The 11,523-nt window shown below is 29.8% G+C and overlaps 1 protein-coding gene across 1 annotated transcript; it reads left to right on the top strand.

Annotated features, from left to right (window-relative positions):
* The first annotated feature begins 3,229 nt into the window (after positions 1-3,229).
* Positions 3,230-10,725, top strand: LOC149883419 (uncharacterized). The gene is made up of 5 exons (XM_090099598.1): positions 3,230-3,361; positions 3,450-3,527; positions 6,800-6,999; positions 7,327-7,595; positions 7,746-10,725. The coding sequence occupies exons 2-5, from the start codon at positions 3,468-3,470 to the stop codon at positions 10,637-10,639; spliced, it is 3,423 nt and encodes a 1,140-aa protein (XP_089955724.1). The 5' UTR covers positions 3,230-3,361; positions 3,450-3,467; the 3' UTR covers positions 10,640-10,725.
* The last annotated feature ends 798 nt before the right edge of the window (positions 10,726-11,523 follow it).

Below are 11,523 nucleotides of genomic sequence, written 5' to 3'. Positions count from 1 at the left end.
ACAACATCAATGATAATGATAATAATAATAACAACAACAACAACAACAACAACAACAACAACAGCTACAACAAACGTTAAAATGCCGCAAAAATAGAGGAATCATAAATATGAAAGATAAGTTTGTTTTCTCAAATATTCATCGTCATCTTATAAGCTAACATTCATAAAGTGTAGAAAATTCAAACAAAATTGGAATATAATTAAAAATATTCGGAGGGTGGTTTGATTCATTACGTATGTAGGTTATCTGATTACCTGGCTTCCTCTGTTGGGTTGATAAGTAGAATCGTTTAAGTTCAATTTAATATTAGGGGTGAGAGTTAAGGTTAGTTTTAGTTTAACTAAAATTAGCCGACTAACTATTTAGTCTAACTAAAATTAGTTGACTAAAACAAGATTTAATGCTAAAAAAAACTGAATAACCTATATCATGAAACTATATGAACATAATATGAACTATGACAAATCAATTTAAAGACATTCATTAAAATTTATTGTTTTGTACGTAATATAACTTGTGACAATAAGTTAATAAAATTGCTTTGTTTGTACCTAATATTGCTTCAAATTTTCTTTTATTGAATTAAATAAAAATTGGTTTGTTAGCAGAACAACTCCGTCAAAAACAGCCGATAATTTATACCGAAAACATAATTAGTATTTTAGTAATAATTTTTAAAAGAAAAACAAAATTGATAGTTGAAAAAGATATTTGTTCAATTACACAATATCGAAATAATAAAAAACATTAATTGCCTAACTGTTTCAATCTTATTGTTGTTACTGTAAATATCTGCGTTTTTTATGAGTGTAGAACGAAATAAATTAGGTATTATTACCTCAAAAAATCATTGCAGGTATTATATAAAGAAAATCCGAAAATGCTCCTGCACGTAACACACCTTTCAAAAACATAGCACCATTTTTTTTTGTAAATTAATTTCAAATGTGTTTTATAATTCAATTTAATTAGAAATTGAAAAAATCCAAATCTGAACCGCTTTTCATTGAAATTTAAAACAAGTCTTAATAATAACAGTTTTATTACAAAATTCCAATTGTATATGTCGCAAACCTTTCTCCAAAAACCTGAAAAACTCTGAAAATCGAACCTTGAAACAGATGCCCTGCAGATGTAAATTGTAACTTACAGCAATTTGTAATTAAAAACATGGCGCTCAAACCACTTCACAACTAACGCATAACAAGATTTTAAAAATGTATTTTTTGGGTAACAGTAAAAAAATATACTTTTGACAAATTAAAAATTTAGTAGACTAAATTAAGTTAAACTACAAAGTTAGTTGACTAATATTAGTTATGCTAAAATGTCAGTCGATTAACTTTAGTTATACTAAAAATGTAGTCGACTAATTTTAGTTTGACAAAAATGTCAGTCGACTAAACTTAGTTAAACTAAAAAGTTAGTCGACCATAGTTACTTACGGATTTTAGTTACGCTAAAAACATTTAGACATTTAGACAAAACATTAGGCATTTTAGTTACGCTAAAATGTCAGGCGCGACTAATTTTAGTTAGACTAAAAAGTTAGTCGACTAAATTTAGTTAGACTAAAAGGTTAGTCGACCCAAATAGGAAATCCTACAATTGTATCTGCAGTCTGAATCCCCTAAATCAACCCTTAATCCCCCTTAATCAACTTTGCTTAAATGAAAACACCCTCAATTTTTTTGGTATTTAAGCAAATCAGTTTGTTTATCAGATTGCCGTTAGCACCAGCTTGTTTTTGAAACTGATGCAGATGGTTTTGTCTTCAATATTACTGTCACGGAAAAGCATAGCCCCCACTTTCTGCATGTTAGAAAGTTTTTCAATATTTTGCCATTCTTTTCAATATTTTGGCAATCTAAAAATAGTTTTGAAACAAATTGATTGCTTTGTCTCGCGGTTTCCTTTGCCACATATTAATTTGAAAAGTTTGGTTTCAATAAATTTTTTTTTATCTCTGAGGCGATGACACAAGTTTCAAAGACAAAAGAGGGTAGCCCTAAAATCTTACAGATCCACAGCGGATAGGCTTATAGCTTATATGGTAATGTGTTAAAGCCTATCCACTTCACAAAACTCCCGTTTAATAATCGAAATAGCATTATGGGATCATGCCGTCCTTACATCTTGCTGAAACTTTTTTCGGTAAGGCATCACAGAATGCAATTTAACTTTTTAGATTAAATTTACTGTGAATAAAGTTTTTTAATTTTTAATAAGTTAACTTTTAGATACTTAAATTATTTAATAAGATTGAAATAATGTGGAAAAAACGTCTTTAATATCTTTTATTACTTTTTATTTAACATACATTTTTAAAACATTTAAGTTTTTAATTTACATTTATTTACAAAAAAAAAAAGTTCAATAAATATCGTTATAACTTGAATTGTGAAATAAAAAAAAATGCAATTTTTTGCATTTGATTTATTACGTAGGTTCAGATTCTTACTCAAAAAATTTACGAAGTAAAAAATTCTTATAATAATAAAATAGTGAACAATGTTTTTTTTCTTAAAATAAAGTTGTTTTTTTTCTTAAAAAAAGTGAATGCTTTTTTTCTTAAAAAGAGTCAAAGTAATGCTTTTTTTTTTTAAAAAAAAAAACCGTTAGTTTTTTTTTTCAAAAAAAAAACCTGACGGTTTTTTAAAGAAAAAAATGTATTCTTTTTTTAAAAAAAACAACATTTTTTTTAAAAAAAAAAAATACATTTTTAAAACAAAACATTGTTAGCTATTTTTTCATTACAAGAAATTATATTACAAGAAATGCAAAAACTGAAAGTGGCAGGATTCATTACCTTGATTGATGAGAACCACGTCACTTTTTAAAAATTTGCTCATGAATTTTATGAAAGTTTTTTTCCATTTCACAAATTTTAAAATTTTAAGATTTTTTTTTTGATCACCAACATCCTTAACTTTAGATTAATTAGCAAATTAGTTGTGCCTAGGATTTTGCGTAAGAAGGTTAGTGAATATCATCTTAGGCTCACAGCCGGAAAATGTTGAAGGAGGTAATTAAAAAAGCCGAAAATGAGGATAAAAGAAATTTCTTTCAGAGGTTACAAAGAGTTTAGAATTAACAGGTAAAGACAATCACTTTTTTTTTAAAAAAATTCTAGCAGGTGTTTTACTCATAAGTGTGTTTGAGAAGGTTCATTGATTTTATTGTTTTTGTTGCTTGTAAATATTCTAAAGTTAGTCATCCATAACTAAATATACGTCAATCTTTGTGCATTTGACTATAAATAGTCTTTCTTTCATTCTTTCATTCTTTCATTCTTAGGGTAAATAATTCTTCAGTGTTTCGCCAGAAAGTTTTTTTCGTATTTGCAGTGCCAAGTAAAGTAAGAAAAATATTTTTTAAAATTCATTTTTCAAAATGCATTTTACAAACTCTAAAAATGAAGTTTACTAATTCTTATTCATTTTTAGGTCGTTTTTGATTGGAGAATGTTTTTGATTGGAATTTCTATGGTTTTTTATGTCTTCATTTTGGAATCTGTTGGAACTGTAAGTGCATAAATGATAACCTAAACACGCTGTAAAAATATCCTATGAACTTCTTAGATCCCCGTTCCCTCACCCCTACACCCCCATTTCTTGGTTAATTTATTTAAAGATTTCAAAGGAAAAAAGGGAAACATAAAAAAGCAAATGAAAACTTAAAAACCTGAATTTTTAAGTTTAAGGAATTGAAAAGTTTTTGCCCGCGTGTAAATTTTTTTTTTTTTTATCTGTAGATTATTTCCGTTTGTTTATTGGGAAAAGGAAAATAGTGCTATTCTAGCTTTTATCACTATGTAATTGTAAACATTGTTTCATCAATAGAATGAAACGACGCTTGAAATCCTTTTTTTTTTTTTTTTTGCAAGTATATTAGAGAAACTAGAGAAACGAACACGTTTTTGATAGCAAATCCGACTTCCATCTTGCACACTTCTTCATCTTCAATTCTTCATGTAGAATCTAACCCACCTAGACTTTTGAGATGCTTGGGCCCCAGCTATTTCACGTAATTTCAATCGTCGATCATCTAACACCAAATCATAGGCTTTTAAAATGGTTTCTGGTGCAGGTTTTTTGTATTTTACGCGACTCCAAAGTTAAAAATAAATAAAGTATTTATCAGTTATACTTCTCAACGAACTAGAAATTTTTAAAAATATCTTTTGCAATTATTCGATCTTTCAAGACCGTCTTTTGGCGAAAACAGTTCAAGATAAGAGACTTCAGCCTCAAGTTAAAAATCAAAACTTGCGTTTGCACTCAAAAAGTCCTTTGTATATAAAAACTTCTAATGAAATAATTTACTTGAATAAAAAACAAAGAGATGTTGCAGAAATAATTGAAATTCAAAAAAGGAAATTTTTTCCTTCATGCTTGTAATATAATTATTTAACACAAACTAAAAGTCTGTCATTTACGCTTTTAAAATCAGCGTTTATAAAGCCTTAACAATGAAATCGCTTCTTTGTTCCACATTAAGAACGAAAGTTCAAAATTTATTCAGATACAAATTAAAAATGTTCTGGGAATAAATTGCAGACTGCCAAATAATATCTTTGGCTAGATAAATTTAAAAAAAAAAAAATAAAAATATCTTTAACAAGACAAACAAAAAAAAAATAAAATAAAAAAAAAGTTAAATAAATAAAAATAATATCTTTAACAAGACAAAAAAAAAAAAAAAAATAATAGTTTTAACAAGAAAAATAAAAATAAATAAAAATGATATTTTTAACAAGACAAATGAAAAAAAAAATAAAATAAAAAAAAAATAAAAAAAATATCTTTAACAAGACAAATGAAAATAAATAAAAATGATATCTTTAACAAGACAAAAAATAAATAAAAATGATATCTTTAACAAGACAAATAAAAATAAATAAAAATAATATCTTTAACAAGAAAAATAAAAAATAAATAAAAATAATATCTTTAACAAGACAATTTAAAAAAATGAAACATAATATCCTTTACAAGAAAAATTAAAAAAAAACAAAAAAAAAATAAAATAAAAAAAAAATTAAAAAAATAAAAATAATATCTTTAACAAGAAAAATAAAAATAATGTCTTTAACAAGAAAAATAAAAATAATATCTTTAACAAGAAAAAAAAATAAAAATATCTTTAACAAGACAAACAAACAAAAAAAAAATAATAGTTTTAACAAGACAAATGAAAATAAATAAAAATGATATCTTTAACAAGACAAATAAAAATAAATAAAAATAATATCTTTAACAAGAAAAATAAAAAATAAATAAAAATAATATCTTTAACAAGACAATTTAAAAAAATGAAACATAATATCCTTTACAAGAAAAATTAAAAAAAAACAAAAAAAAAATCCACAACTTTTTAAACTCAAAAAAAATATAAAATTTTTCTTTATGGATGAAATAATTTCAAAATATTTCTTTATGGAATCATTAAGTGTAACATAACTCGCCGAGGGGGAGGGGGGTGGACAAGAAATTGTGTTTCTGTGAAGATGTTACTTGAAAGATGAGGGAAATCAAAAATTGTGACGCACCGTCAAAAATTATGATGTTTTTTAGATTTGTAAATTATTACATAAAGCTATGGGAAAAGTATAGTTGTAACAGCTGTTGTCGTAAAAACTCTAATTATCAACAAACAGAGTTTTTGAAATGATGCTTGTATCCTCTTGTTTATTAGTTGCTAGAAGCTGTTGTTTGCTATTCAAAAATTTTATGCTTGCAGCTGCGTAGCCTCTGTAAGAAAGTTCTTTATTCTCATTAATCTTTTAAACATTTAAATTTTTTATTATTACGCAAATGTAAAAACCAATTTCTACAAAGAGCTGACAAATAAGTCAAAACTCATGCAAAGTCGAAGAACAGATGATGACATGATAAAATAAGATATATTCTATCTGGAATAAAATATAAATGAAAAAAATGGCTCCAAAACGCTATCAAATATTTTTCCAAAGCAAAGCAAGTCAAAGGTGATTTATCTAAATACTGGTCTTCAGCTTCAAAAACATACACGAGTTTTCATCTTCAAGAAATCGAATCAAATCTAGTTGATTGCACAGAACCTAATGCTTCATCCAATGTAGAGCCTTTCGAAGTTCACTTCGAAGAAACGAAGAATCTTAATTGATCACATCAAGAACTAAAAACTCAAGTTAACAGACTTGTTGAAAGTAGAAACAAACTTGATAAACGGAGATTTGGTTGGTTTGGTGAGAAAAGAGAATGTGAACAGTTAACATCTACCCAAGAAAAAAGAGCTTACGGAAAAGAAAAAAAATAGAGGGGGGGAAACCTTAAATGGACTATATGATTCAAAGCCAGCTACTCAAAAGACTGTTCGTCTCCGAGTAAGTAGTGGTCATCCACGAATTGAGAAGGATCAACTTGATTTACTGAAAGCATGGGAAAGTACAGAAAAAAGTTCGGTAAATTACAAAACAAAAGTGTGGGATAGTACAGAACAAAAATAGGAAGGCATTGGTATGCTAATTGCATCTCTCAAAGCTGTTTTCATTTAAATGCTTTCAATATATTCTTGTTTTATTTCATTTCTTTAGATTTACTTTATATTACATATTATATTACATTTGGGTCTTTTTCATTTTTTTCTTCTTGCGCAAATTTCATACGAACAATAAAAATGATATTAATTTACACACGAAAAGGTTTTAAACATTTTGGTCTCCCTTTTATTTACATTTTTATAGATTGGTCATGAACTTTTAATGTGTTCAATGTCGTCAAACGTCATTCAACTCATTTGTCCATTTATTTAGATTTCGAAAAAGACAGTCGAGGAAATAGTGTTGACTACTAAACATGCCCAATCGTTCTTGCGTAAAAGCGAAAAAGCTTCAAGCACTTTTGCAGATGAATGTTGTACGGAAACAGCATGCGCGTTTGAAGAGAGAGCGGAATTAGCGGAGACATCGAGTTGGCCAGAAGTACATAAAGATATTTGTGAAGTATCAATTAGGTATTTAAAACTTTTATTCTCAGGCCATTTATCATCATTTCGGAAAACAGTCATGCAATCGATTGATCATTCTCTGGTACTAACATAAAAAGGCGTCTATTTTTTTTACTGGAATATATACATTTTACTTGCTATCATGAAAGCATTCTTCTTCACTTACCTTACGCCACAGCAACAGCTTTTAAATGATCACCAAAATGCAAGGGATAGCAATAAAGAAGCATTGGATAATGTAGATGATCAGGAAATTAAATATATTTTTCTACGTCTATTTTTTTTTTTATTGTCAAAGATTGGGATTATATGACGTTCCTCTTCGAATTTTAGAGAAGAAAAACCCTGTACCTGCATTCAAAGTAATGGGCAGACAAGATACGAGTGTGGATCAGACTTGGTGGGACATGAATATTGTCTCAATCCATGCAAGAATGGCGAATTTTATTGTAATCGAGATCGCTTGTGTAAAACTGATGATAAAAAATGCAACTCTGACAATGATTGTGGAAATTGGCACGATGAAGATGATTGCACTATACGTACTAAACATTCAGAAGACGACGTAAAAAAAAACACAGTTTTAAAAGTTGACGGAAAAAGTACGCGTTGTTCATTTTACTTAGAGTATAGTTATTTTGTTAAGAGTTAATTTAAAACTTGCTAAGTTATAAATAAGAATAAAAAAACTTTTATTTAAAAAGTTTAATGTAGATTACATTTTTAAACTTTTTAAAATTGTCAAACTTTAGGCTCGACGTTTTTTGGTGATGTTCATATATACAATCGGCCTATATGTCAAGAAAAGCTGCGAGGGATGGAGTTCGCTCGTGTATTTTGCGAAACAATGGGATTTAAAGATGCTTTTTCTATCTTTCATTTAAATAGCGCCTTTGGAACAGCTGAAACTAACTACATCATGTCAGAAGTAGAGTGTAAAGGGAGCGAAACTTATTTCGGTTCGTGTCCTCATAAAACGCGCCATAATTGTAAGCAATACGAGGCCGTTGGTGTCTCATGCATTGATCCAAAATCTATCGAGCTTAAAGGAGGAGAGAGCAAGTACGAAGGAAAGGTTTATTTGATTGGTTTTCCTTTAATCGCAACTCATCCTGATACTGCATCATCAATATGGACTATAGAGGAGGCAAAGGTTGTTTGTACCCAATTATTTGGAGAGGAGTTTGGCAGAAAAGAGGAGGATGGTGTTCCAGTATTTTCTCATGAATTTGAAGAGGATGCTCTGGAAACTGCGGATTCATGTTTAGCAGTTGATTGTAAAGGCAATGAAACCCTTTTGACTAAATGCAACGTATCTTTTAGTGGAGAATGCAATAACATTCGAACTGCGGGCGTTAAATGTGCAAAATGTACTCCGAGAAACTTACTAACTTTGTTAAATGGTTTATCTATGGAAGGAAAAAACTCAGATATAGTTGACTCGGTTAATGAGGCACTACTCAATCTTAAAAAAGAATGCAGAGATTGGGTTGACTGCCACGAGCTAAACCCTCAGTATCGAGAGTATTGTTTGGTTAAATCGTTTTTGCAAGACACGCTCAACCATCTTAATTCAAGTAGTAAGGGAGATAAAATCAATATTAAGACTACCATAAATCATTTGGAAATGCTCAAAAACAACTTTTTGAGTCAAAAGTTTTCTGAAATTCAGTTAGAAGTTGAAACTTTAGGCGAAGAAATAACATCGGCTCTCGGGGAATATTTCGGAACTTTGGCTGAGTATGACGAAAACATAGCTAACGCAGACCTTGATTCTGCATACAATAGTTGGACTAAGTCAAATACGCTTCTTGGAGATAAACAACATGTTCTGGGAAATCAGCTAGCAGAAATTTTTAAATATGCATTTGAAGTTAGTGCCGCAGATTTTCATCAAAAGGCTGTTACAATGGCGATGGCTGCTGTTTCAATGGGGAATCCGCTTTCGTGGTTTGTAAACGGAGCTGATAGTTTCCTTGAATTTGAAAGTCGACTAAACGAAGTTATGAAGGAAGCTAATGTTATTGCAAAACTTGCTTTTATAAAAAATGACTTTTTACCCAAATTAACAACTCGCAGTGAGTCAATTGCACAAAAAGTAAGTTTAAATGCTGAATTTTTTGCCGACATCATGCGCATACTTAACAGAGATGATTCGAAGCCTTTTACGCGAGAAGATTCAGACGCGTTCCTAAAAAGTTATAATGAATTCGACGAAGCAATTGTTAAACATGAAGTTCAAGAATATTCAGCTTTATTGGATGAATTGATTGTGACAAGTTGTGATATTATCGAAAATCCCGATACATCAGAAGGTGCAATTGTAGCGCTTGCCTCTGCCAAAGAGGTTTGTCCGAATGCTAGAGTAAATAGTCAAGTAATAAGCGCTCTCTATGATGAGATGTTAGAATTACAAACTGAAATAATGGATAGTTTAGCAAAAGTGGTAAGAGCTAAAATTGCTCAAGCAGGTGCGCAGAACATTGAAGAAACATTCAAAAAGACTGTTTCAGAGGAGATTGAAAAAACTATCTTGGTTACAAATACAATGTATTTGCTGCGGTATCACAAATCTATATTAATAGAAAATGCATGCAACTATTTGACTTATATGAGCTTTGGAAAACAGCCTGTCGAATGCGATAGTCTTCTCATAAATCCTAATGGTGATGTAGCGCCATTGATAAGTGCCAATCAATGTCGTATGTGTGATTGCCCTGGAGTTGTAAGAGAAAATGATATTTTTCGCATCCCTGCACAACTCTCTCTCGGTAAAAAACAGAACGGAACAATTGATCTCTCTAGTTTGTATACCATAAATAATGCCACAGAGACTGATGGAGTAATTCTCTTTAAAATACCTGGAAAACAATGGTTAGTTGATAACCAATGGATTGATTCACAGCAAAATGGGCCAATATTCCTTGAAGAACTAAACTTGTTTCTCCCACCGAGCTCGTCATATGATTATAAACTAACTCTTAATTTTGTTGTCTTAGAAAGTGAGGTAAACGGTAAAACCTACGTCATAGATGACGGAGTCGTTTTCGTAAATAAATACACAGAAAATTCAGCTTCAAGTTGCAAAGAACCAGAAAAAAATCCATACAATGTAGAGCCTTGTAAATCTCAGCTTGGAGATATATGTGTTAATACCAAGGGATTGATTACTGGCGATCTGTTGCCAGGCTTAGAGAAATCATCTTGGAAAATAACTCTCAAAAGCTCTTCTAAACTGATCATGCCTCAACCAGATGAAAACTTTTATTTATTTGCACGGGCGACCTTTTGCTACAAAGGACAAACGAAGAAAAATCCTAAAAAAAAAACTAAAGATTTTCTCCCTGGTCATGAAAATTGTTGCCTAGACGAAAATATGTTCTACAATCACATAACCCGACAATGCTCAAAATGTGCAAATGCTTCCGAACCTCGTCTATATGACTATTACTGTGAAAAATGTCCTCGTGGTTACGAAAAAAGTCCGCACATGTTTGGATGCAAGGCTTGTGCATCTGGTTATTTCAAAGCAGAGGATGGGCCAGGCGAATGCAAACAGTGTCCACCAAACACCGTTGCTCCACTTGAAGGTTCTTATAGTTGTATACCTGAAACGACGAGTAAAAAGGCGAAAGACGAAATGTAGAGGCAAAAGAAAGTGTTAATAATTTTATTTTCACATCATTTGATATTGTGATTATTTTTGAATAAAGTTATCGATATTGTTGTTTATCTAATTTTAATTTAACTTTTAATTTTCATTTAAAAGTTGTTTTACGAGAAAGTAGAAAGTAAAAAAAAAAAAAAGGAAAGAAAGAAAATTGCATAAAAACGACATGGATTTTTTTAAATAACAAGACTATCAACAATAGTTTTGTTCGATCATGACACAATTTAAAATTATTATTTTTACGTTTTGGTTCTTCGAATTTATCCGACCATACTTTTTTGCGTGCTAAAATGTGTAAAGATTTGCTGAGGTGTATTGAATTATTTTATCAAAAGTTACTTTATCAAAAATAACATGATATCTTATATAATGAATTTAATAGTTCAGAACCCATTGAAAATTTAGACTCAGTTAAATTGCTAATCCCTTCCTCTCTAAACTAGGAAACCCACGTATCAAAACTAATTTTCCTCAAAACGGTTTTTCATACATAATCGCGAGGCAAGAATTATTTTGTTCCATCTCCCATTATAAACACTCGGGTGATTTAAGGCCAGTCTGACAAAATTTCGTTTTTTTTCGTGTTTTTTTTGTTTAAACCCGTGTGATGTGTTTTCACCTCGCGGGATTGATCGCATTAAGAATTTGACGTTAAGTATACCTTTTCAAAGGCCGACATTGTTTTTATAGAAACAGCCGATAATAGATAAAAAATATACAGGTAAATATAAACATTTATATTTAGTAAAAACAGTACTTTATTTTTATTAAACATAAATGATTATGTTTACCTGTTTAAAGTGTATGTTCTTATTGAACATGAGGTTCCAAAATATTTCATGGTTTTTGAGAATACTGCT

Source organism: Hydra viridissima, unplaced genomic scaffold (genome assembly GCF_058129835.1).
Source record: "Hydra viridissima isolate aposymbiotic clone 2 unplaced genomic scaffold, HvirCarnegie_v1 scaffold_10, whole genome shotgun sequence".
Lineage (NCBI taxonomy): Eukaryota > Metazoa > Cnidaria > Hydrozoa > Anthoathecata > Hydridae > Hydra > Hydra viridissima.
The sequence above is the reverse complement of the archived record's forward strand: the minus strand, read 5'-3'. Positions and strand labels throughout refer to the sequence as shown.

What these genes read in the sequence shown, in the direction of transcription:
- LOC149883419 (XM_090099598.1), top strand. Translation starts at nt 3,468, where the DNA reads ATGTTTTTGATTGGAATTTCTATGGTTTTTTATGTCTTCATTTTGGAA. An exon ending in TTTTGGAATCTGTTGGAACT is followed by an intron (nt 3,528 to 6,799) that starts GTAAGTGCATAA and finishes CCATTTATTTAG; the next exon opens with ATTTCGAAAAAGACAGTCGA. An exon ending in TTTAAAAGTTGACGGAAAAA is followed by an intron (nt 7,596 to 7,745) that starts GTACGCGTTGTT and finishes GTCAAACTTTAG; the next exon opens with GCTCGACGTTTTTTGGTGAT.